At 37.6% G+C, this 25959-nt stretch overlaps 1 protein-coding gene across 1 annotated transcript in view; it reads right to left on the bottom strand.

Annotated features, from left to right (window-relative positions):
- Positions 1–25959, bottom strand: part of PRKCQ (protein kinase C theta) — a 208217-nt gene that overhangs the window by 19127 nt on the left and 163131 nt on the right. The window contains exons 15-16 of the mRNA XM_072653421.1: positions 16524–16662; positions 2514–2702 (exon numbers count right to left, since the gene is read on the bottom strand). Coding sequence (XP_072509522.1) covers positions 2514–2702; positions 16524–16662 — 328 coding nt within the window. The remainder of the gene's footprint in view (positions 1–2513; positions 2703–16523; positions 16663–25959) is intronic.

Below are 25959 nucleotides of genomic sequence, written 5' to 3'. Positions count from 1 at the left end.
CCAGAGCTAGGAAGGACCTCAGAGACCTTCTGTCTTATGTAAGCTATTCATTGTACAAGCCTCTTTTTGTTTGCTGATGCCCATAGTTCATTCTGGGGTGGCTCCTTCTCACTAGCACCCAGGGAATCATGTATAAATCAGAACTGAAAACAGGGCTTGGATTAATGTCTATGTATTTTAATGCAAAAAAAGAGAGAAAGGACTACTCTCCTTTCACATTCTGGTAGCTTACTTTATGTGACTGGAATTCTGCTGTCTTATCAGTTAATTTATTAATAATAACAAAAACAACTCATTACCATAGTGTTTATGGCTTCAAAACTTTACATACATTATCCTATTTTATGTGATCTTCATAATAACCCTAGGGCCTGGATATTGCAAATATTATAATGTTTATTTTGTGGGGGAAGAAATTGACACTGGGAGAGGTTAAATTATGGTGAATCTGAGACATTCAGGTCTTCTGAGTGGAAAAAAAGTATTTTTAAAAATTTAAATAATATATTGTCCTTGAATTTTGGTTTATAGTATTTTCAGGGCCTTTAAAAAAAGACCAAATTATTCATTTAGTTCTAGATTCAGTTCGCTTCTCTATATTTGTCATAAGGATCAGAGAGCTACAGGAAGGGATCTTAGAGGCCAGGCAGCAGGATCCCCTGTATGCAGATGAGAAAATGGAAGGCAAGGAAGACCATTTTAGCCACAGACAAGTAGTATATACTGTCAACATCCTCAATCAACATTTATTAAGTGCCTACTATGTGCTAAGTGTTGGATTAGAGATGGGATTTAAATTCAGTTTTTCTGCTTAAAATCCAGGGAGCTTTTGGTTGTTCAGAGTTGTCTATGATATGCCACTAATAGAGCACTGTTTGTTCCCTGACTCCCTTAAGCTTGATCAGGGTCTTCTGAAAAAAGGATTCCTCAAATCCAATGTCTTGACTTCACAAAGAGAGGTAAAGACCCACAAGAATTTCAACATCCTGGAGTTCTGAGTTGTGTTTTGCAAATAGGAAACAATGCTGATATAATTTCATTTCTAATAGTTCCAACAGCATTTTCTTTACTCTTGGTGAAAAACATTATTTAGGGTGGTACTATTTTTGCATTTACAAATTCAATTCAGGCATTTATTGAGTGTGAGGCACTATGCAAAGAGTGAGAAATCAGGTTAGCACTAAAATCAAGGTATAATACTACTTTGTATATTCTTATTTCCAGGTTAACAAAGGCTTAGTTAGTCAGCCAGTCAATAAGCATTTTGTTGCTTTGTGGTTGAGTCCATCCAGTAGTGTCTTGACTCTTCATGATTCATTTGGGGTTTTCTTGGCAAAGATACCGGAGTGGTTTTTCTCCACTTTCTCCAGCTCATTTTACAGAGGAGGAAACTGGAGCAAACACGGTTAAGTGACTTGCCCAGGGTCACATAGCTAATACATGTCTGAGGCTAGATTTGAACTCAGGAAGATGAGTCTTCCTGCTTCCAAGCCCAACACTTAATAGATGCCAGGCATCTAGTAAGAGCTGGAGATGCAAAGAAAGGCAATAAGTATTGTACTTCTCCCCTCCAATCCCTCCAAAGAACTCACATTCTAACAGAGATAACATGCAAATGGCTACCTACATACAAGGTCTATTCTTTTGTAAATAAGAGGAAAATGCAGACGAATGGATGAGGGGGTTACTGTACCCGGGAAGACTTCCTGAAGAAGGTTTTGAGTTGAGTCTTCAGGGAAGTCAGGAAAGCTAGGTTGCAGAGGGTAAGAAGGGAGAGCATTTCAGACATGAGGGAGAGTCAGTGTATGGCAGATGATGTGCCTGACATGGCCCTCTAGCCACAGATGATCCTTTGTTATGATGCTTTGTCTAGAGCTTTCCTTTCCTTTGCATTCTCTATCTTTTTTCATAGAATATTTATGTACATGCTGTGTCCTCCTGATTTGACTATAAACTATTTAAGGGAAAGTAATATGTCATTTTTTATCTTCCCATCCCTTTCTTTCTAGTATAATACTTAGCATTCAATAGGTGCTTAAAGCTTTTTCTACTTTTTAAAAAATGAGAGTAACTTTCTAACTTCTTATTGCATCTAGTTTTCTATCTTAGTCAATAATCATTTATTAAGTGCCTGCTATGGGTTAGGTAATGTGCTAAGCACTGGGAATACAAAAAGAGGCAAAAGCCCTTAAGGAGCTTACAACTGTAGCAGTAGCCACTACACAAATACATATACATATACATACATACATACATACATACATATATATACATATATAAACAAGTTTTACACAGGATAAGTAGGAAATAATTAAAAGTGACAAGACATGGGAACTCAGAGGGGTTAGGAAAGGCTTCCTGTAGATAATGTCATTTTAGTTGGGACTTTAAGCCAAGGAAACCAGGAGGAAGAGATGCGGAGGGAGAGCATATTAAAATGAAACAGTCAACCAAAATCTAACCTTAGACATGGAAAATGCTCAAGGGTTTCTTCTTTTGATTTGATGCCTTACCTTGACTAAAAGATCTTTGGCATCTTTCTGAAGCCAGTTTGGGTATAAGGGGTTGTCCATTCGTATAGAATGGAAGAGCTCTTCTTCATCTTGGCCATGGAAAGGTGACTGACCTATTAGCATTTCATAGAGGAGGACACCGAAGGACCACCAGTCGACAGAAGTGTTGTACTTCTGACCCAGCAAGATCTGTATGAACACAAAGAATAGGGTCATACAAATAAATTACAGAATTATTGAATTTTAGAGTGGAAAAGGAAATGAGTAATTCTCTAGTCCAATGTCCCACCCAACACAAGGGTTTGTTCTGTAATATTGCTGAAGGATGCAGCTTCTTTTTGCACATTCTAGTGTTGGGGAGCTCACTACTTACTGAGGTAGCTCATTTTATTTTCAGACAGCTCTCACTCTATTAAGATAAAATCTGGTTCCAAGTCATGTTTTGCTTTCTGGAATCATACAGAATAAATCCAGTAATTCCTCTTTCACACAATAGGTTTTTAGTTAATTGAAGAAAACTTAGTTATGTTCTCTATGTTCAATTATTCCTTAGATGACATGCTTTCTAGGTCTCTCACTATCCTTCACTGGACATAATCTACCTGGTCAGTATTTACCCAAATTATGGTAACCAGAATGGAACACAGTCTTCAAAATATGATCCAATGACTGCCCACCTCCCTTGTTCTATACATTTCAGTTAACAGGGAGAAAAGCATGAAGGAATAGAAAGAGTAATTGATATGGAAATCAGAAGATGTAGATTCCATCTCCACTTTTCATTTATATTTCCTACATGACTCTCAAGTTCTCTCTTAGGAACTTTGGAATTGATTTGTGGCATGGGAGACACTGGCACAGGATCACCCAGCATAGCACGCCCTCATCAGAGAAAGTGTTGTGCTCTATAAGCAAAGCAGAATTGAAATAGTTCCAAAGAAAGGCGAGATGTACAAATTTAGAGAATCCACCCGAAATGTTCTCATGGACTATTTGTGCCCAACCTATGGTAGAGCATTCTGAGCTCATATTGGTCTGATCAGCCACAGTTAGACACATTGTAATCTGACTCTAACATAATGGTGTCATTTTGGTCCTCTTTGAGAACAAAGGACAACACTCAACCAACATACATCACTACAGGCAAATCAACTGATCCACCTAAGTCCTGGTTTCCTTATTTGTAAAATAGGGTTGATAATAATCATCTTGGTGTTCTTGCCACTTAGGGACAGTCTTTATGAACTGAAGAGCACTATATAAATGTGAGCTATTATTACTAATGACAATTAGAATTCAGTCTAAATTATTAGGCTAATTACAGCAAGTCTAAATTTAATAATTACAAAGTATAATAAAAATTCAGTCTAAAAATTAACTTTTTGAGTGGCTGAGTTATACTTTTTGACTTATATTGAACATGAGGCAGGTAGGAGGGGCAGTTGACAGAGTGCTTGACCTGGAGTCTGGAAGACTTGAATTAAAATTGAGCCTTAGACATGTAAGAGCAGTGTAACCTTGAGCAAGTCATTTAATTTCTGCCTGATTCAGTTTCCTCATTTCTAAGACAGGGATAATGATATTACCTACCTCTAAGGTGGTTGTAAAGATAGTATGTATGAAGTGCTTTGCAATTATGAATGCTAGCTACATAAATGAGAATATGGGGGCAAAATATCTAGATAATACTTTATTGTTGTTCATTTCTTTCAGTTGTATCCAAGTCTTTGTGACCCCATTTGGGGTTTTCTTGGCAGACTTACTGGAGCAGTTTACCATTTCCTTTTCCAGATCATTTTACATATGAGGAAAATGATGTAAACAGGCTTAAATGATTTATTTAGGGTCTGAAGCTGGATTTGAACTCAGGTCCTTCTGACTCTAGGCTCTGGTGCTCTATCCACTGCACCATTAGTATATGTTATATACTATTTCCTTTCAGTGATGCTACCACAAACTCTCAGAAACTGAAATCATGGAGCATATAACACTAGAGAGATATTTTTCAACTGACTTTGAACAAAACAATTAAATAAATAGATAACCTCAGTTTTCCTGTCTTTATTAAAAATAATATCCCAGGACACCACAATATATGTTTGATCTCAAAAGGTAGTGTGAAGTGGAAAGAATATGGAAAGTGGAAAGGATTTGTTATCAGTGATTCAATTCAATTAAATATAATAAAACTATAGTAAGTGCTTATTGTGTACAAAGGACTATGCTAGGCACTAAGTCTCCCACAGAATTTAGGATTAGAAGATGATATAGATTCAAGTTTTTCTTTCTTTGGTTATTACCTGCATAAACCTGAGCAAGTTGCTTGGTCTATGGGTGCCTCAGTTCTTCATCTGTAAAATGACATTGTTGGTACAGATGGCCTTCAGATCCTAAGATCTTGGCTCCATCATCACCTGGCATGACCCTAGACAAATTACTTAATCTTCTGTTAATCTGAGCAGTTTATACTTTTTAAAATATTCGCCCATCTCATTTAGATTGTCGACTTTATGGGCATACAGTTGGGAAAAATAATTTCTAATTACTGCTTTAATTTCCTCCTCGATGGAGGTGAGTTCACCCTTTTCATTTTTGATATTGATCCACATATTATAAAATGAGAATAATACTTGAACTGCCTACCTCACAATGTTGCGGTGAGGATCAAATGCAATAATGTATATATAAAGCTTTTCTTTTTTTGCAACCACAAGGACTTCTATACTTACATAAATAAAAATTTATTGCAGTTTTTTATTAGATGGGCAATATGGTATATCAGTAAAGATCCTAGACTTGGTGTAGGGAGATCTAGGTTTGAATCCAAATTCTGATCCTAATTGTATAGTTACAAATAAGTTTTTGAATTTTTCTGAGCTTTACTTTCCCCATAAGTAAACTCAGAAAGTAATGAAGTCAAGAGCAACAAAAAAAGAGTTTTTTTAAACACTATATTGGGATAAGAAATTCTGGGATTTTTTTGTCTTTTTAAAAAATATTTCATTTTTGTTACATTTGAGTTCCAAGTTGTTTCTATCCCTTCCTCCCAACCCCGTACTAAAGATGGCCAACATTTGACAAAGATACATACATACATACATATATATATATATATATATATATATATATATATATATATATATATATATATATATATATATATATATATATATATATATATATATATGAAACTATTCAATACATATTCTCTATATCTGTTTTTTCCTCTGGATGTGGATACATCTTCCATCATTGTAGTTGATTTGAATATTCATATAAGTAAGAATAGCTTAGTCATAGCTACTCTTTGAATAATAATATTGCTATTAGGGTATATAATGTTCTCTTGTTCCTGCTCATTTCATACTTCATTATTTCATGTAAGTGCTTCCAGGTTTCCTAAAATCAATCATTTGCTCATCATTTCTTACAGAGCAGTAATATTCCATCACAATCATATGCCACAACTTGTCCAGCCATTCCCCAATGGACAGGCATCCCTACAATTTCCACTTCTTTGCCACCACAAAGAGAGCTGTTATAAATATTTTTAAAACACATAGGTTCTTTTCATTTTTTTCTGATCACCTTGGGAAACTAGATTTTGTTAATTTAATGGATTCAATAGTGAATTGAACCATTTCTTAGATTAAAGGCAAAACTAATCAGCTTTCTAAGGGGAGTGATCTTTGAACTGGGAAAGATAAAAAATGATAAATAGAGTTAAAACACAATGTAAATGAAGAGATAGAAAGAAAACACCTAGCTACTCTCAGTGAACTTAAGTTACAAAGCCCCAAGGAATTATATTCATGGATCTAAAAAATCTGGTGAATATGATTGCTGAGTGACATTTGTGATCTTTCAAAAATTATACAGAAAAATTCTTATATGGGATGGCTTTCTGGGAGGGAGAGAGGAAGACATACATGGAGAAATTCAGGCCTTATGAGGACAAAAATTATCAAGAAATTTTATTTTAAAATAAAAGTACTTCTTCAGAAAAAAAATTATAGAATAGAAGAGAGATGTGAAAAAATTAGTGATGGGCAACTAGGTGGTACAGTAAATAGTGGCAGGCCTGAAGCCAAGAAGACTCATCTTCATGAGTTCAAATCTGACTTCAAACACTTACTAGCTGTGTGACCCTGGACAGGTCATTTCACCCTGTTTGTCTCAGTTCCTCATCAGTAAAATGAGCTGGAGAAGGAAATGGCAAACCATTCCAGTATCTTTGCCAAGAGAACCCCAAATGGGGTCACAAAAAGTTGGATATAACTGAACAACATCAACAAATTTTCATTAAAAGAAAATAGGGAGGAATCACCAGTGAGTTTGATGTCAATTCCTGGAAAAATTTGGGGCTATTTTTGTAAAGGGAAGTAGTGATTACTGAAAGCTAATATGGGTTCAGAATCATCTCATTTCTTTTTTTTTTTTTTAATTTTGAACAGTGTTACTAGGTCACGAGAATGTTGTAGATACAGTTTACTGATATTTCAGCAGAACATTTGACAGTATCTCTCCTTTTAGGCTTGGAGACAAGAAGGAAAGGAGTGGACAAAATAACAGGGCAGCTATGTGAACCCAGGACTGGGCGAATGAATGACTGGGTCCAAAGAACAGCCAGTCATTAATGGCATGATATCATCTTGGAAGGAGGCTTCTAGAAGCACCCCACGCACTTGTCTTTGGCTCTTTGTTATTTAATAACTTTACCAGCGATTATTTTGAAGGCACGCATGCCATTCTTGTCTGATTTGCAGTTGATGTGAAGGTTAGAGATACAGCTAAGACAAATTTGAAAAGAAATTTGACAAGTTAGAACAATAGGCTACATTGAATAAAATGAAACTTAGTAATAAGTTTGTGAATTCAAGGAATGAATTGTGGGAAGTACAGGATGGGAAAGGTACAGAGAAATAACTTTATGTATAAAAAAAATGTCACGTCTGAGAAAAAGATCTAGATGACTCAGTAGATTGATAGTTCAATATGAGTCAATACTACAACAGCCATACCCCTCCCAAAAAATGTGATTTTAAATTGCATTTAAAAGTGACAAAGTAGTCAGAGAAAAGGAGGTGTTAGATTGGCTTCCTGATTAAATGTACTTGGAATGTTATAGATTACAAAGAGGCACAATCAAGGGAGAAGGGAATCCTATCCAGCCAGAGGACTACTAATCTACCAAGCCTCCCAGATCTTTTTTATTTTCTTGCATGACATTACTTATTTTATACATAAATTTAGTTATCCAGTGCCAAGGCATAAAGATTGGGGATGGAGGACGCACTTAACAGTAAGAAGGCCAGTTTGGCTAGACTATAGAGTGTATAAAGGGGAGAAATGAGATGGCTGAGAAGGCTAAATGGGGTTAAAGATAAAGTTGATCTTGAAGCTAACAAGGAGTTACTGAAGTTTACTGAGCAGAGGAGGTGACAAAGTTAGACCTGTGTTTTTTGGGAAAAAGGGTACATTGATGGTTGTGTAGATGATGGAACAGATTAAGAGACCACACTGGAAGAGATTCAGTAGGTCCAGTGAGAAGTGATGAAAGCCTGGTTTGGTGATGGCTGTGTGAATGGACAGGAAGGAACATGGAAGACAGATGTTATGGAGTAGAAACAAGATTTGACAACCATGGCATACGTGATGTGAGAGTGAATAGTTGAGGACGATGATGAGGTTAGAAACGTGGGAAACTGGCAGGATGGCAGTGTCTGATCTCCATCAGAAGTAGTTCATTTCTCTATGTGCCACACTGAGAAGATGGACTGTGCTCATGGCAGAGGGGGGAGGGGATCAACTAGGCTGGTGAGGGGACTGGAGTTCATGTTCTACAGGACCTGATGAACAGAACTGGGGAAGTTTGGTCTAGAAAAGAAAGGAATGAATGAACTTGGGTCTAGAGCTGGAAAGGACCTTAAGGGTCATCTAATCCAGCTCATTTTACAAATGGGGACCTTTCGGGACCAGAGCAATTAATTAACTCACTCAAGGTCAATCAAGTTCATGCAGAAGAGGTAAGTGGCAAAGCTAAGATGTAAACTCATGTCCTTTGATTCTGAAATCAGCATCAAGCTGCCTCCTAATAGCTGTGGTCACCAATCCAAAGAGATATCATAAAAAAAGAGATTAGGCTTGTTTTGTCCTGCACAGGACAATCAGTAAAGTTTCCTGGGAAGCTGGTTTTGCTTTGATATCAAGAAAAACTTCCTAACCTATTAGAGAGCTTAGAGCAGGCAGCATCTGGTAGCTAAGGGACCCCTCCTGGAGGTCTTCAAAGAGAGGCTCATTCTTCACTAGGAGAGGATGTCATAGGGAGAATTATTTTTCAGGTATAAGTTGGACTTTGTAGGCTTTAAAATCATTTCCAACCCTGAGATTCTGTGACTGTGACAAGAAAATATAAAGTGTGACTTTTTTTTTGTTAAAAGATTTTTAAAATTTTGATTAAAGAAAAATTATATATCAACTTAGGGCAATATAATAAAATGATATTTTATTTGCTGTGATCTCTTCTAATAGCTTTTAAAAAGCTTTTATTGATTTATTATTCACTTTGAACTTAAATACATAAAGACCCAAAAAAGAACATTTGCAGCTACACAGCATAGCATAAAAAAAGATTCACCATAAAACCATGAATTTATATTTCACACTGTTTGCTTTTTCTGAAATAACTATTTAAGTATTATACATTGTTTTCAAAGCTATTCTGTCCATACCTCCTTCTAAATTTTCTTTTATTCTTTGCTGTGCACTTTTTATATTTTTTCTCCCTCCTCCTCACCCTATCCTAGAGATGAGTACCATTCAATACAAATATATATATGTGTGTACATGTGTTTGTGTGTGTATGTATGTATATGTAGAACCAAACCATACATCTATTTATCAGTTCTTTTTCTCTAGGGGCAGATAGCATCTTCTTTCATAGGTCCTTTGCAGTTTTTGTAATATCCAAAATGAATTAGTTGCTCAAAGTTCTTCTTAAAACAATATTGCTGTTACTGTACAACATTCTCTTGGTTCTGCTCATATGCTTTTCATTTTTTCATATACGTCGTTTCACGTTTTTCTAAAATCAATGAGTTTATCATTTCTTCTAGCACAGTAGTATTCCATCACAATCCTGCACCACAACTGGTTTAGCCATTCCCCAACTGACAGGCATCCATGGGATGATATTTTTTGTTGTCAATATCAAAGAAATCCAATGCTGTACAAGTTTTCTTGAGAGGTTTGGATGAGTTTTCTAGTCAAGCAGGGTGAATGAAAATGTTCCCGGGCTGTGGGGAGAACTGAGAGGGTTCATGCATCATATCTGTAATATCTCAGAAATGGAGTTATTTTTCTTCCAAGAGCCCATTATATGGTTTGAGTAGTCCTTTGATGGCTCTCTGTGCTTACTAGATGCATTCCTTGACCTTTGCTTACTGGGCTGGCATCACTTTTATTTGACTATAGTTGGCTTTCAATAGTTTTTCTTAATCCAGTCTTGATCTTACAACCTGGCTATAATTCCTTCCCTTAGCCCCCTCACACATCAGTCCAGTTAATTTGTAATCCTGTATATTCAAACTCTAAATAGCTCTGAGGGTTTGGTCTATGACAACTGAATCTAATAAATATTAATCAGGCATCTACTCTGTGCCCATTACTTATACAAAGACAAACGTGACAGATTTCACTGCCTTCAAGGAGATATTAAAAGCATTTGTATTAATTAATATAATCCAAGACAGAATAAGACAAATGCACTAGAGAAATATAAGAACATGGTATGGAAGGTCATAGGTGAGAGATCACTTAAAGCTTAGAAGCATCAGGTAAAGCTTTATGAAGAAGGGAAGATTTTAGTTGGGCACTGAATGATGGCATAAGACTTGGGTAGGAAGAGACTGAGGAGGTGTGGGGGGCATTTAAAGGTGGAGGGAAAAGTATAAGTGAATGTGTGGAGGGGAGAAAGGCAAGGAGGGAGGGGAAACAATAAGCAACCTGAAATAAGGGTATGGTAGAAGAAATAGTGGAAGTTTAGCCTGGAATGCAAATTGAAGTTTAGATTCATTCTATAGGCAATGGGAACCCCTTGGAGGGTTTTTTTTTTTGGAGCAGGGGACTGATGTCAGAGCAACACATTAGGAAGATTAGTCTTGAAGCAGTGCATAGTATAGATTGGTTTGGTAGAAGAGCTGAGGTGGGGAATAATTGGAAAATTGTTGTAGTAGGCTGGGTGAGAGTGACAAAGGCCTGAGAGGGTGATGGGAATGGAAAGGGAGAGAAAATAATAGGGGCAGGAGTGAAGATAATTTGAATTTGGTGCCTGGGTGACTGAAAGATCATGCACTTGACAAATATGAGAAGTCAGAAGAAGTTTCTTTTGGGGTAGGGACACAAGATGAGCTTCACTTTGAACATGTGGAGTTTGATATATCAGGAGGTTAGGTGGAGGTACCTAGCCTCTGGTCAGGAATGGGGACTAGAAATCAGGCAAGAAACATAGATTTTGAAGTCATCCACTTGTAGGTTCTAGTGGAAACTGGAGAATAAATGAAAATCACAAAAGGGAAAATAGGTAGAAAGATCAGAGAAGATGACCCATGATAGAAACTTGAGGAATACCGGGTGTTAAAAGGATGGCAAGAGAAATGGGGCATCAGTGGAATCTGAGAAACAGTAATCAACCAGAGAGACAAGAGGAAAACCAAGGAAGAAAGCCCATGATCTAAAGCATCAACTGATACACTGAAGTTAGGGAGGATATGGATTTTGACAAAGCCACTAGATTAGCGATTAAGAGACTTCAGTGGATTGATGGCAATGGATGTGAGATGCACAGATGATGAAGGAGTGAGTGAACAGTGAAGAAACATCTGCCAATGAGGTGTCATCATTTCAGGAAGTCTGGTAGTGAGGGCAAGAAGAAATCTTGGTGATCATCTAATCCAACCGGCATTGAGTATATGCTTACTACGTGCAAGGAGCCAAGGGTACAAAGACAGAAATAAAAACAGCTCCTGACTTGAAAGAGCTTACATTGTTCTGGAAGACCACAGACCATGCAGTTAGTGGTCTCAAAGTGTAGTTCAGATACCCGAGAAGCTTTCAGAAGGTCTCTGAGGTCAAAAATATTTTCATAATAATACTAAGACATTTTAATTTCTGATGTAGTCTGTCTCTCTCTCTGTCTCTGTCTCTGTCTCTGTCTCTGTCTCTGTCTCTGTCTCTCTCTCTCTCTCTCTCTCTCTCTCTCTCTCTCTCTCTCTCTCTCCCCCCTCTCTCCCTCTCTCTCCCTCTCTCTCCCCCCCTCTCCCTCCCTCTCTCTCCTTCCCCCTCCCTCTCTTTCTTTCCTTCTCAGTCTTTACTCTGTGTCTCTGTCTCTCTTTGTCTGTCTCCAATATAAATATAAGCTCTTTGGAAGGGTTCTCAATACATTTTTTTTTTCTTTTTGTATAAAGGAGTCTTGAGACCAAACAGTTTGAGAATTACTCTTCTAATCCAATCTACTTTTCAGAGGAAAAGACAGATTTAGGCCAGTAGCTCATTGGGGTAGCAAAACTGAGGGAAGGTTCTTATTCTTTTTTCTTTTTCTTTTTTTAAATATTGAAGATTTAAGTCCATTTTATATGCCAGTGGAGGAAAAATTGAAGATTTAAGAGAGGGAGAGAATAATTGATACTGTAAAGTCCTGTTGGTAGGAGGTAAAAGGAGATGCTTTTGGGACCCTGAGGGAGAGGGGGGAAATGGAGCAATGGAACGAATGAGGGAAGAAACAGAAATTTTGTGGTGAGGGGCAGGGAGGTTGATAAATTACATGGCTATTTAAAATTAATATGTACATCATCTACTACTACTACTACTACTACTACTACTACTACTACTACTACTACTACTACTACTACTAGCAATAGTAATAGTATTTATATGGTACTTCAAGGTTTGCAAAGCACGTGTGTAGACGTTATTTCATGTGATCTTCATAACAATACTGTGTGGTAGGTAGTATTATCCCCATTTTATAGATAAGGGACCTGAGGCTGAGAGAGTTAAGTAACTTGCCCCAGGGTCACACAATTGGTCAGTGTCTAAGGCTGAATTTGAACTTAAATCTTGCCGACTCCATGTCCAACACTCTTAACCACCATGCCTGACTAGCAGGTAAGATCATGTACTGACAGAAAATTGTTGAGTAGAGTGGAAAAGAATTACAATAGTCAACATGGCACATAGAACCAGGGAAAGAGAGCTGTCTGTTGTTCAGAAAACTCTGGTTTGGGGTATTTCCTGACCCCTTGCAGCACACTCTTAGTTAGAAGAGGTTTTAAATGTATCTACATGTTAACATGCATGAAGAGTGGATTACCAATCTTAGTGAACCATAATCAGTGAGCTGAGCTGGTTCAAAAGTTTCTTAAAAGCTAAAACTTGTCATTTCTTGTTTAACAGATATGGAACTTTGTTTAAAAATTGAAGGCTTAAAATGTGAAGCCGTGAAATTTTAAGCTAGGCTCACAATGCATCCAAGGGGTAGGTGATTAAGGCAAAGGACTTTTATTTTGTTTTGAATCTGAATTCCCCAGGTGTGGTCACGGTGGTGAAGACTTTCAATATTTATTGCATGTCCACTGAGTACTTGCTACTGTCCTAGTTGGATTGAATAACCTTGCCTAGCGTTATTTTTGCGGGAAGGTCAGAAGTCCTTTCAAAACCAATCTCACTGTCAATGACAATGACTTTTTGGAAAGAATAACAGGATAATGGATCTGTAATGTACCCCTCTCATTTTTCTGATGAGAAAACTGAGGCCCAGAACTGATGTCTCTTGCCCAAGGTAACACTTGTGATGGTGAAAGTGACAGGGCTAAGATTTGAAACCAAAGTCACCAATGTTCCATTTACTATCACAGGCACAAACTATTAAACTCTCTTAATAATTCTTCTTTTTCAAATAGAACATGATTGTCATTATCATCATTATTATTTTAATACCTATTTTTCACTAAGGCCAATCTTTCTACTTGCCATCTCATTTTCTCCTGTCTCCTTCAAGACCTTACTCCAACTTGCATGAAATCTTTCTTATTCATCTTCTCTGTCTCTCTGTCTCTCTCTCTCTCTCTACCCCCCTCCCCTCCTCCTACCCCTCCCTCTCTCTTCCTCTTCCCCCAACTGATTCCTTCCAAAATGCCTATGAAAATACTTTTAAAAAAGCATTTCTTTGAATCATCTAATAACAACAATAGCTAATATTTTATAGAGCACAGTTGTTTTTCTGTTGTGTCTGACTCTTTGTGACCCCATTTGGTGTTTTCTTGGCAAAGATACTGGAGAGGTCTGCTATTTCCTTCTCTATCCCATTTTACAGATGTAGAATTGAGGCAAACAGGGTTAAGTGACTTGCTCAGGGTCACATGGCTAGTAAGTATCTGAGGCTAGATTCGAACTCATGAAGATAACTCTTCCTGATTCCAAGCCCATTGCTCTATCTACTATACCACCTAATCTGCCCTTTTGGATCTCTAAGAATACTAATAAAAATCACTTCAAGAGTTCCCTTTATGTTTCTTTGTAAGCTGATGGTTATATTCCGTTCTCTCAGGAAATAAGTTCTCTTAGTCCTTTTCCTTTATCCCCTCTTCAGCTATCATAGCTAACTATCTATTGCAAAGGACAGTTAAATTCTAATCTCCTCATAGATCCCCATAGAATGTGAATTAACGATAACTGTCCAATTATTTCTCTGTCTCTCAAAGACACAGTAGTAGTAGTAGTAGTATCTATTGTCTCTTTGGGAAAGGCTCCTGAAGCTGATGTTACATTTAGATATCTAGTCAATTGAAAACATGAAAAAAACAAAACACCTTCGTGCTAAAAAAAATTCCAGTTTTTTTCACTATTATAAATTGAATAAAATTCAAATGCTTCTGCCTTTCATTCAAGACCTTCTACAATCTGGTGTCCCTTTTCCTTTCAAGCTTTATTTCTCTCCATACTGTATATGCTCTAGAGTGACATACCAGACCACTCTCTGTAGCCAGAAAATGCCTGCACCTTCTCATCCCTGTTCCTTTGCTCATGATATTTCTTGTTCCTGAAATGTCATCTTTGCCATACCTTAAAGTCCAATTCAAATAGCACTTCTATGAAGCCTCTGTCTCCACTGTCACTAAACACCTTCTTTTGTTTTGCAAAGTTGCATTGTGTTACCATACTTGTCATTATAATTATGTACATAGTTATGTTTATCCTGGGGGGTTTTAAAGTTAAACTCTTGAGTCCTCATGACAAACAGAAGTGAGGGCCATACATAAGGATTTCTGTGGGCTGCATCCCGACTTAGAAAACCACCTATTAACATAATCTATGTTGTCCTGTATTTTAATTTATTTTGTTACGTATTTACCAATTACATTTTAATCTGGTCCTAGTATTCAAGAGAGTTGTGGGTCATGAGCTTGATGCCTTTGCTCTTGTGCATGTAAAAAATATAATGTAGAGGACTTAGCAATGTTTCACACTTCATGCAGTCCGTGGAATGTCATCAGTAAAAAAATGAGCACACTTATCTTGAACAAATTCTGTGGATGGAAAAGGAACTGGACCCAACGTTAATTGTGAGGAAGAGAGAAGGCAGTAACATGGTGTAACACTGGCCCTGGAATCAGGAAGACCTGAGTTCATATCCATCCTCAGACACTTACTAGTTGTCTGACGTTGGGCAAGTCACTTAACTTCTGCCTGCCTTAGTTTCTTCCTAAGATGGAACTACCTCACACAGTTGCTATAAGGATCAAACAGGGTAATATTTGTAAAGCACTTGGCACAGTGACTTGTACATCATGGCTAATGAGTCCATCCTTCCTTCCTTCCTTCCTTCCTTCCTTCCTTCCTTCCTTCCTTCCTTCCTTCCTTCCTTCCTTCCTTCCTTCCTTCCTCCTTCCTTCTATCCATCATGCAGTCCTTTCAGTGACCTCAATGTCCCCTCCTGTCTTTTAAGCAACTCTATTTTTCAGGTAATGCTTGTATTGTGGATAGTCAGGAAATGCCAGTCTCTGGAGATTTATAGTTGTCATCTAAAAGGCAATGGAGATGCACATGGTGTGCATGAGTAGGTAACAGCACATTATCAGTGAAAAAAATATGAAAGAAGTGGCATACAGGATATCATGGGAGAGCTGTATGACTGAAAAAGGGGGTGGATGGGGAAGGGGGGGCCAAATTGAAGGATAACTGATAGCCAGGCCACATATTTCACTGATAACCATTCAATGTGAGACATAGAGTAAGACTTCCAATATATTGGATGCATCTCCTGGGGAGGATTTATGGCAAGACAATTCTCATAGGTTGAAAAAGCACAGATATATCACATTCTGTACTATTGGAAGAAGGAAATCACAAATCCACTGAAGTTCTGCAATATAATTATCATTGTATATGCTTTCTTTCACTTACAAGACAGTTTGCTGACTGATTCACTTCATGTTTGAAGACATTCTCTTAACAAAACTTTTTATCTTCTCCAGTACCTCACACAGTGCTTTGCACACAGTAAGCACTTACGAAATATTTGTTGCATTTAGTTTTAATTACTGAAACATTTTTTTTAAAAGAGCACACTGTAAAAATATATTAGGCTTTTGATCACTCAAAGTGTGTGCTTCACATTAGACTTCGCCACTTTCCATTTGGTTTCTTGTCAGTTTCCTTTTCTGGTTCACTTCACTAAGTAATGGCTGCCATATTCTGGGAAGGAGCATTGAAGGATAAAGCTGGATTCCTAACAATTCTCTGAGAAATAGCTTTATTAAGACATGGAAAAAGCTCCACTGAAATGATTTCTAGGGAGGACTGATATCAAAGGTTGGTGAGCAAATAAAGTTCATATGCTCCAAGCCCAAATCCTCCCACCTTCAGTATTAAGACAAAGGAGAATTGGCAGTGCTTGAGCTAACAAACAGGTGTTCTGGGAAGGGAATGCCCAGTGTCTGCTGAGCTCTTTACCTCTGGAGCGATGTAGTCAGGGGTTCCACAGAAGGTGCTTGTCCTCATGTCTCCAAACATGTTCTCCTTACACATGCCAAAGTCAGCTATTTTGATGTGTCCATCCTTGTCTAACAGAATGTTGTCCAGTTTCAGGTCCCTGGAAAATAAAAGGAAAGCGATGTGTCCTTTTTAGTTCAACCGTTATGTTATCACCATTGAACGGGGTAGTTCAGCCAGTCCCAGAAGAGAGCTAGCAACTGACAAACAGGATCAGGCTGACTGAGAGAACAAACATTGGTTAAGGGTCTAGTGTGTGCAGGTGCTGTGGATAAAAAGACAAGCAGGGTGCCTTGTGGGTACTGAAGGAAATAACATTTATACAGATAAACCAGTACAAAATATATGGAAAAGAAAAACCTAGTAATTTCAGGAGGGAGGTGCAGCCCACTGTGGGGAGGGATGGGTACAGATCAGAAAGGCCTAATGTAGCAAAGGACTCTTAAGTTGAGCCTTGAAAGAGGCTAGGAATTTCATGAGGCAGAATTAAAGAGAGAGCACATAGTGGGTAGGAGATATAGCCTGTGCAAAGGTAGAGGGGGAGAGAGGATACAGTGTATGGTGAACAGTAAGTAGATAAGTTTAGCTAAAATGTGTACGAGGTAGTAATGGGAGATCAGCCTGGAAAGATGGGTAGGGGCCATACTGTAAAAGACCTTAAATGCCAGTGAGAAGAGCTTGTATTTTATCTTAGGATAAATAATGAGCCAATTAGTCATTTTGAGAAGGGGAATGACATAGTCAGATCTGTACTTTAGGGCTCTAAATATGGTGACTGTTTGCATGACTGATTGAAGAGGGGAGGGAGTAGAGGCAGAGAACCCAGGTAAGAGGCTATTACAAGAGTTCAGGTGAGAGGTGATGAGACCTCAGACTTGAGGTAATGTTCTGAAGAACATGGCAGTGTTTCACCCTCAGAAATTTTTCCTAGGCTTCCCTCCCTTGCTCACTCTCAAATGGGGCATCCTCATGCCATGAGTCAATTGTAATTTTCAACCCATTGTTCTGAGAAGCTTTCCCCTGATTCCTACAACTGAAACCATCCTGAATAATAGTATATTATGCTTTTCTTATAGACTTAGTTCTGTTTTATATATCAAAATTTTATTCTGAACTTAAGAAATAAAACAAGCATTTCTATAAAAAAGTTGAATAGAAAAAAGATGACTGTATATGAAATTTCAAATCTATTGTGTACAATTTGCTATTTCTTTCAAATATATAATGAAGTTATCATGTTCCATGTACACCTATAATAAGCTTTTTGAAGGCACTATTCTAACTTAGTTATATTTTTATAAGTATGTGCTTCATATATACATGATGAAGGAATGAATGCATGCCATCCCTTGAAACTCGATGCCCCTTTCTTCTAGACTTTACCTATGGAATGATCTATGCTTTGGAGTTTTCCCTTATTTATTTTCCTTATCAAAAGTACTTGTGCTGTGTTCTATCCCTTTTGGGCCTTGAACTTTTCTAGGAATAAGTTAGTCTATGTCAATGCATTAATTGATGTATTAATCTTTTACCTTTCTCAGTAACACATTTATATTTAGGAAGGAATAAACCTAAAGTAGTGATTTTACTTGGGTAGCTAGGTGGTGCAATAGATAGAGCACTGGGCTTGGAATCAGGAAGATTCATCTTCATGAGTTCAAATCTGATCTCAGATACTAGCTGTGTGACCCTGGGTAAGTCACTTAACCCTGTTTGCTTCAGTTTCTGTAAAAACAATTTCTCATCTGTAAAATGAGCTGGAGAAGAAAATACCAAACTACTCAAGTATTTCTGTCCCAAATGGGTCACACAGAGTTGGACACAACTGAAAAACAACAACAAAAGTGATCTTACTACAAGTTATACATACTGAATAGCAGGAGTTCCCTATATATAGTCATAAATGATTCTCTCTCTTAGAATTTCTCCTGCCATTTTGTTTGGACTTTTCCTAATGACTAATTACATATTATATTCTGTTTATTATTATATATGATAATGTTATGCATATACATGTATATGTATATATGTATGTGTGTATATGCATATGTATATACACAAATATAAAAATTAGAAGAGGTCCAAACAAAACAGCAAGAGAAATTCTAAGAGAGAGGATCCCTTATGACTTAAGAGAGCCAGAAAAGGTTCCATGGAGGTGGTGGCCCCTGATGAACACTTGCTATGATGGAAAGAGAGATGGATTTAAAGCACAAAGCGAGTTCAAATTCTGTCTTTGTTATTCTATTGGTATAATATTGGGTGAGTAACATATTCTCTAACCTTATTTTTCTCATTTGTTAAGTGAGAGGTAGGACTAAATGATCTTTAAACTCGTTTACACTTGGATGTCATAATTTTAGGCATCATGGAAGGCTTCTTGAGCGTCATTAGTTTGGGGAATGGGGCACTTCCATATGATTTGAATCACATCACATCTCAAGTGCCTTCTTACCCTGTGGTTAAGTGCTGTTACTTCCTCTGCAGCATGGTATGGGTGGATAGGGCACTATACTTTTATTTGATGTGTCCATCATCTGTTAAGCATTTACTTTGTGCCCAGCAGGCTTGAGTTCAAACACTTACTTAGCTGAGTGGCCCTGAAATAAATTACTTAACTTCTCCGTGCCTCAGTTTCTTTACCTGTAGAACAAAGGGGTTGAACTCAATGGTTTCTAAGGCTCCTGCCAGCTCTAAATCTATAATCTTATGATGTAAGACTTTAACAAAATGTGGTTAGGACTTTAAAATGGGGACCTTTATTCTGCTCTGTGGCCTTTTCTAGTTGGGGGCAGAAAGATCTGAGAAAGGAGCAGAAGTAGAATGAAGAGGATGTGGTTTTAAGTATGTCATTTTATATGCCAGATACAAACCACTTACATATCCTCTGATTCATTCTCTTCATATTTAAAACAAAAGAACTCCAAAAAATGAAAAAGAAAGAAAGTAAAAAAAAGGATTGTTTACTTAATATAAATGAAATGGGTCTAGGCTTTCTTTTCAGTAGTGCTTTGGAAAAAAGTCACATTTGTATAGTCATCAGTTCATATTTACTGAGAACCTATCCTAAGCATGGTACTGTGGCAGGAACATTGGGATCCCAATACAATGGTGCTATGACTTTGGTCATGTAGGTTTCTCCTCCACTAGTGTAGATTGTAACCATGTGGGACAACAGAGAGAGTGCTGAACCTTGAGTCAGAGGAAGACCTGGGTTTGACTTTCATGGCAGACACTTACCAGCTGTGTGACCCTGACCAAGTAATTCAGCCTCTTTGGCCTTTACTTTTTGCCCCTGTACAATGAGAGTGTTAGACTAGATGATCTTCTGACTTTAAATCTAGGATCTAATGATCCATAAATTCTCTATAGGGGATCCACCCAATGTGCAGAGGGGGGTTTCCTGTAGGCCTTGCCATATCACTCAATTTTCCCTCCTATCACAGAATTAACTCACTACCATTTCTGACCTTATATTTCTTGTATGATACAGAATGGTGTTGTGCAGAGGTTGCCAGACTTGGAATCAGAAAGATCTGGTTTCAAATTCTGCTTCTGATACCTACCAGCTGGGTGACTATGTTCAATCATCCAACAGGTAGCATCCCTTATCTATCAGACTTTGTGCCAGGCATTGCACATACAAATATAATAAACTAACTAATCTCTACTTACAAGCCTAAGCTAGGTGTCAACAGTGGATAGCGTGCCAGGACTGGAGTCAGAAAGACTCATCTTTCTGAGTTCAGATCTGGCCTCAGATACTTACTGGATGTATGACCTTGTGCAAGTCTTACTTAACCCTGTTTGCCTCAGTTTCCTCCTATGTAAAATGAGCTGCAGAAGAAAATGGCAAACCATTCCAGTATCTTTGCCAAGAAAACTCCAAATGGGGTCACAAAGAGTCAGATGGGACTGAAACAACTCAATAACAACAAAACATTTGTAAGGAGCCTTACTTTCCTCATCTATAAAATGAGTGCCTCCCTTCCATGACTGTTAGAATTAAATGAAACAATGTCTATATAAAGTGTTTTACAGATTTTAAGGTCATCCTCATATTTCTGATAATCTTTGGAAGACAAAGTATATTCTCATTTATATTTATCCTCTCCATTAACCTAGAAACTGAGGCAGAGAGCACAGAGATGGTTTGTTGATGGTCACAGAACAGCTCAGTGAGAGTCAGAAATAAAAGCTGATTTCCTGAACTCTAATCCATAAACCTCAGTTCCTTTATTAGTCAAGAGCTAGGATAAATGGAAATATTCTTGATATTCCCAGGGGACTGGCACTCTGCAAACTCACGATTCTGTCATTTTATGTCTGCTACTTCTTATAAGGAAGATAACGTTACCTTCCAAAGGTCACACATGTGGAGAAGGGCATGTATGTACATGTTGGTATTTCTCTACACATTGTTCATGCATGTTTCCATTCAGTGGAAGATGCAGGGATGTCTTTATTAACCACAGTGTATGCACCAGACCAGTGTTGATTTAGGAATACTTGGCACCTAGAATATCTGTTAGCAGCTGAACTCCTTTAAGGATGTATGGGTTTTGTTATGGTGGAACATGGCTAGGAGAGAGATTATGGATGGTGTGATGTAGATCACCAAGATAAGAAATAGGTCTAAATGAAAAGTGGTTGAAATTGGAAGCCCTCATGTGATAGAGAATGCCCTCTTGCTTTTTTATTAGCATGTATGTAATCTGCTTGTCTCATGACTTATGACCAGAATTAATATTTTAACAGAGAAGATCACTTAGGAAATTAATAAAAATAATAGCTGGCATTTATGTAGCATTTTCAGACTTATGGCATACTTTACACAGACAAGGGTAGCCCCAGAAATCTTAGCACAGTTTTAAGCTTTAATAGCTTATACTCGATAAACTATTAAAGCTTAAAACTGTACTAAGACATCTGGGGCACCTAATACATTACCTCATTTCATCCTTACAGCAACCTTGTGGAGTAGGTTTAATAAGTATTATTATCTACATTTTTACAAATGAGGAAACGGACTCAGAGAAAGTTTGCCTTTGTCACATAGCTGGCAAACAACAGAGGTAGTAGGAGCCATGTCTCCAGGTGTACGGCTCAATTCACCAACTCATCAATTAGGGTGTTCTGTTAACTCCAACTATTTGCCAATTTTAACTGAAATCACAAAAGTCTTTTGGTTAGTAGTTCACTTGGGCCTGATTCTTTGTGACCCCCATGGACCACAGCACACCAGGCCCTATTATCCTCTTCTATCTCTTGGAGTCTATTCATGGTATCCATGATACTATCTATCCATCTTGTCCTCTGCTGTCCCCTTTTCCTTTTGCCTTAAGTCTTTCCCAACACCAGGGTCTTTTTCAATGAGTCCTGTCTTCTCATTATGAAGCCAAAGTATTTAAGCTTCACCTTCAGTATTTGATTTTCTAGTGAAAAGCCTGAATTAATTTCTTTAAGTACTGACTGATTTGACCTCCCTGCTCTCTGAGGGACTCTAAAAAGTCTTCTTTAGCACTACAATTTGAAAGCATAGAAAAACCATAACTTTGACGATATGGACCTTGGTAGGTAAGGTGATGTCTCTGCTTTTTAGTGTGCTGTCCAGATCTGCCATAGCTTTCCTTTCAAGGAGCAAGTCTCTTTTAATTTCCTGGCTTCAGTTGCTGCCTGCAATGATCTTTGAGCCCAAGAATATAAAATATGACACTGTTTCCATTTCTTTTCCCTTTACGTACCAGGAAATGATGGGATCAGTTGCTAAGATTTCAGGTTTTTTTGATATTAAGCTTCAAGTCAGCTTTTACACTCTCCTTACCCTCATCAAGAGGTTTCTTAATTAGCTTTCATTAATTTTTATTGCTCATTAACAAATGGGAACATATTTGAATTTCCAATAGCAAATGATAATTTCAATGCTGCTTCTACTCTAGTGAAAATTTTCCTTATGGCAGAGAGGTAACCTAGATGTTTGAAGGATGCCAGCAACGAGCGAATGAAACTAAAAAATGAAACTATGGGCCTGATGATAGACTATGCTTGTTGTCTGAGGTTAGATGGGGTTAGAAAGGATCACCACCAGATGAGATCTAGGATGATGAATTATTTTTGTCACATGAAATTCTCAGAGGTTGTCTACTGGGGATCATAGTACCCACATTGACTAATCACAGATCTCTCAAACACTCAAGATAGAGGAAGAAATCTAGGAAATATTTTCCTAAATTGACTCTTAAAAAAATATAAGATCTTAATTAAAGTAAAGAATAGTTTTCCTTCAAAAAAGGAGTCCTGAGCAGAATAGAAATTCATAAAAATATGCTAATGGATCATCCCTGCTATAGATAACAGCCTGCATATGGTCTTTATCGGTGTTTCTTTTATGCAAATATCTATATTTCTAATATGTTGGAATGTGCTTAAAGACACTTTTGGTCTGTGGATGGATCCTGATGTTTCAGATGTCTAGAAGAACATCATGCCTAGGTACTCAAGACTCTATAGCAAAAGAGTATTCAAGAGCCTTCTTCCCAAACCCCAGCCATTATTAACCATCACGTAAGCCATGAACACTGAGTTTACCCTTGTCATTCCCTTTTCTGCCAAGACTACCAGGAGATCCAATCTATCAAGATAGGATCATGACAAGTCTACATTCTATTGGTTCTAAAAAATAGATGTCCTCTGTGCCTTAGTGTAAGAAGATCTGTCAGTCATCTTGACTGTGAAAACTCAGTCTAGTTTTTAAATACTAGGTGTGTCTGGGGAAAAAAAATAAAGGTTAGACATCAGAGAAAGACATTGAATCAAAAGATTATGGATGTTATTAGGCATGTGGTAAATAAAATGCTCATGCATAACCGACTCTGTTCTCTGTCCAATTCATCCTCTACGCCCCTAACAAATTGCTATTCCAAAGATGTAGATGTGTCCCTGCTATGTATCTACCCCTAAACCATCAATGGCTCCCTACTGCTTCCTGGGTAAAATACAGAATCCTCCCCTTGGCATTTAAAACCCTTCACAATTTGATTCCACATAGCTTTCCAGTCATTTCCTATTACTCCCTTTGACATACTCTCTGTTTAAACTGAGCTCTCCTGGTTCGTTTTTCGCATACATGACTTTCTATCTCTTGCCTCCATCAAACGCTCCTGGAATACACTCCTTACTAAACTTACTTTTCTCCCCCTCCTAGAATCCCTGCCTCCATTTAAGACTTCTTGTCAGACATAGAGCCCACAGGCCATACTTCTGAGTGTGTCCAGACCCACATTAAAATATAATTGGGAAATGTTTGACAAGATAAATAAAAATACAATAGGAGACAGAAGTGTCAATGTTTCTCTAAGTCAATATGCAGCCCAGGGATGTTTACCTTACATTTAGTGGCTCCTGGCTCTATTTGAATTTGACACTACTGATTTAAATATAGCTCAGGTACCACCTTCTACACAAAGTCTTTCCTAAGGTGTTCTCTCTCTTTCTTTGTTAATTGCTGCTTTAAAAAATAATTTGAGATCCGGTAGAGCTAGGCCACCTTCCCTAGCATTTCTTTTCATTAGTTCCCTTGACATTCTGGACGTTTTGTTCTTCCAGATGAATTTTGATATTATTTTTTCTAGCTCTAGAAAATAATTATCTGATAGTTTGATTGGTATGGCACTGAATAAGTAATTAATTTAGGTAGAATTGTCATTTTTATTATATTGGCTCGGTCTACCCACAAGCAACTGATATTTTTCCACTTAACATAGATCTGGCTTTATTTGTGTGAAAAGTGCTTTGTAATTGTGTTCATATAGTCCCTGGGTTTGTTTTGGCAGGTAGACTCCCAAATATTTTATAGTGTCTACCCTAGCTTTAAATGAGATTTCTCTTTCTATCTCTTGCTGTTGGGCTTTGTTAGTAATATATAAAAATGCAGAAGATTTGGGTGAGTTTATTTTGTAACCTGCAACTTTGCCAAAGTTGTTTATTATTTCAAGTAGTTTTTAACTTGATTCTCAGGGATTCTCTAAGTGTATCATCATATCATCTGCAAAGAGTGATACCTTAGTCTCTTCTTTGTTTACTCTAATTCCTTCAATTTCTTTTTCTTCTCTTATTGCTACAGCTAACATTTCTAGTACCATACTGAATCCTCTCTTCCTTTGTAAAAACAACAACAGTTCTTGTTTGTCCTTAGTTTTTCCAGAGGGCCAGTGACATCATAATGTGATGGGTGATGTCTTGATTTGTCCATGAATTGGATTTAAGTGAGGCAGAGTTGTGCAAAGTCATCAGCCTCACTGTCTCTTCCAGAGAGAATTCCAGTGGCAGGACAAAAGTCAAGATGATTTACAGTAAGAATAGCTAGCATTTATATAGCCCTTTTCCAAAGCACTACAAATATGATCTCATCTGACTGTCACAATCCTGAGAGGTAGGTGATTTTATATTACTCTGCTAATTTTGAACAAATTATTCTCTCTCCAGTAGAATGTAAGGTCCTTGAGGGAAGGGATTATTTTATTTATATATTCTCATAATTGAAATAGAGTACCTTTGCATTTAATATATAACTAGTAAGTTCTTGTTGCACTGAATTGAATCTCTTCCATCTGGAATATCTTTCGTCTACCAAAAACTAACTTCTGCCGGAAAGTTTTCTTTCATTTAGTCAGCCCCATTCTGAGCACTTCTTGACTTTTTCCCCCCTTGCTTATTGAGTATTAAGACACTCAATTAAAACCATGTTCTTTTTCACTCCCTTATCTATGTTATTTTCAATTTAGGGCAACAGACACTTATTAAGGACTTACTATGGGCAGAATGCCATGCTAAGTGCTGAGGGACATAGCCACAAGACCAGGTCCCAGTTCCAGATGAGAGCCTGGTAAGTGGCTAAGCAACCCTGCCCCCCCTCCTGCCTTTGAAAACCCCGATATTGGTGCCTCCCTCTCTGGTAAAGATGTACGTATGTTAATGGTCAGGAAGTTTTGGAAGTTCTGTCTGTTGATTTTTGATTTCTCTGAAATCTTGCTTTTCTCTGATTCCTTTGCTTGATTAAAGTGATTGTTAACCCCTCAAAAGTTGCCTCTCCTTTTAGAGAAGCAGATCAAAGAACCTATGGTAGCAGGCCCCCCTGTGAATGTTGGGTGCTTACCGATACAGTTCCCCATCTGATTGCCTTCCCTCTCCCCATTTGCCTACTGATTTATTTCAAAGGTGCAAGACAGCCCAGTATATGTAGTATTGAACAAAATGCCTGAGTGAACATTTACTTGCTTACTTAATCCATAAAGCATGCTTAAAGTTTGAAGTCTGGTTTGGGTGTCATATATGGCATATATGAACAGATCAACTTAATTGTTCCTAGGTTTTTGGCTTTTTGATAACCTTGTAAAAC

This window comes from Notamacropus eugenii, chromosome 3 (assembly GCF_028372415.1).
Source record: "Notamacropus eugenii isolate mMacEug1 chromosome 3, mMacEug1.pri_v2, whole genome shotgun sequence".
NCBI lineage: Eukaryota > Metazoa > Chordata > Mammalia > Diprotodontia > Macropodidae > Notamacropus > Notamacropus eugenii.
Note: the sequence above shows the minus strand (reverse complement) of the source record. Positions and strands in the feature narration are given on the sequence as shown.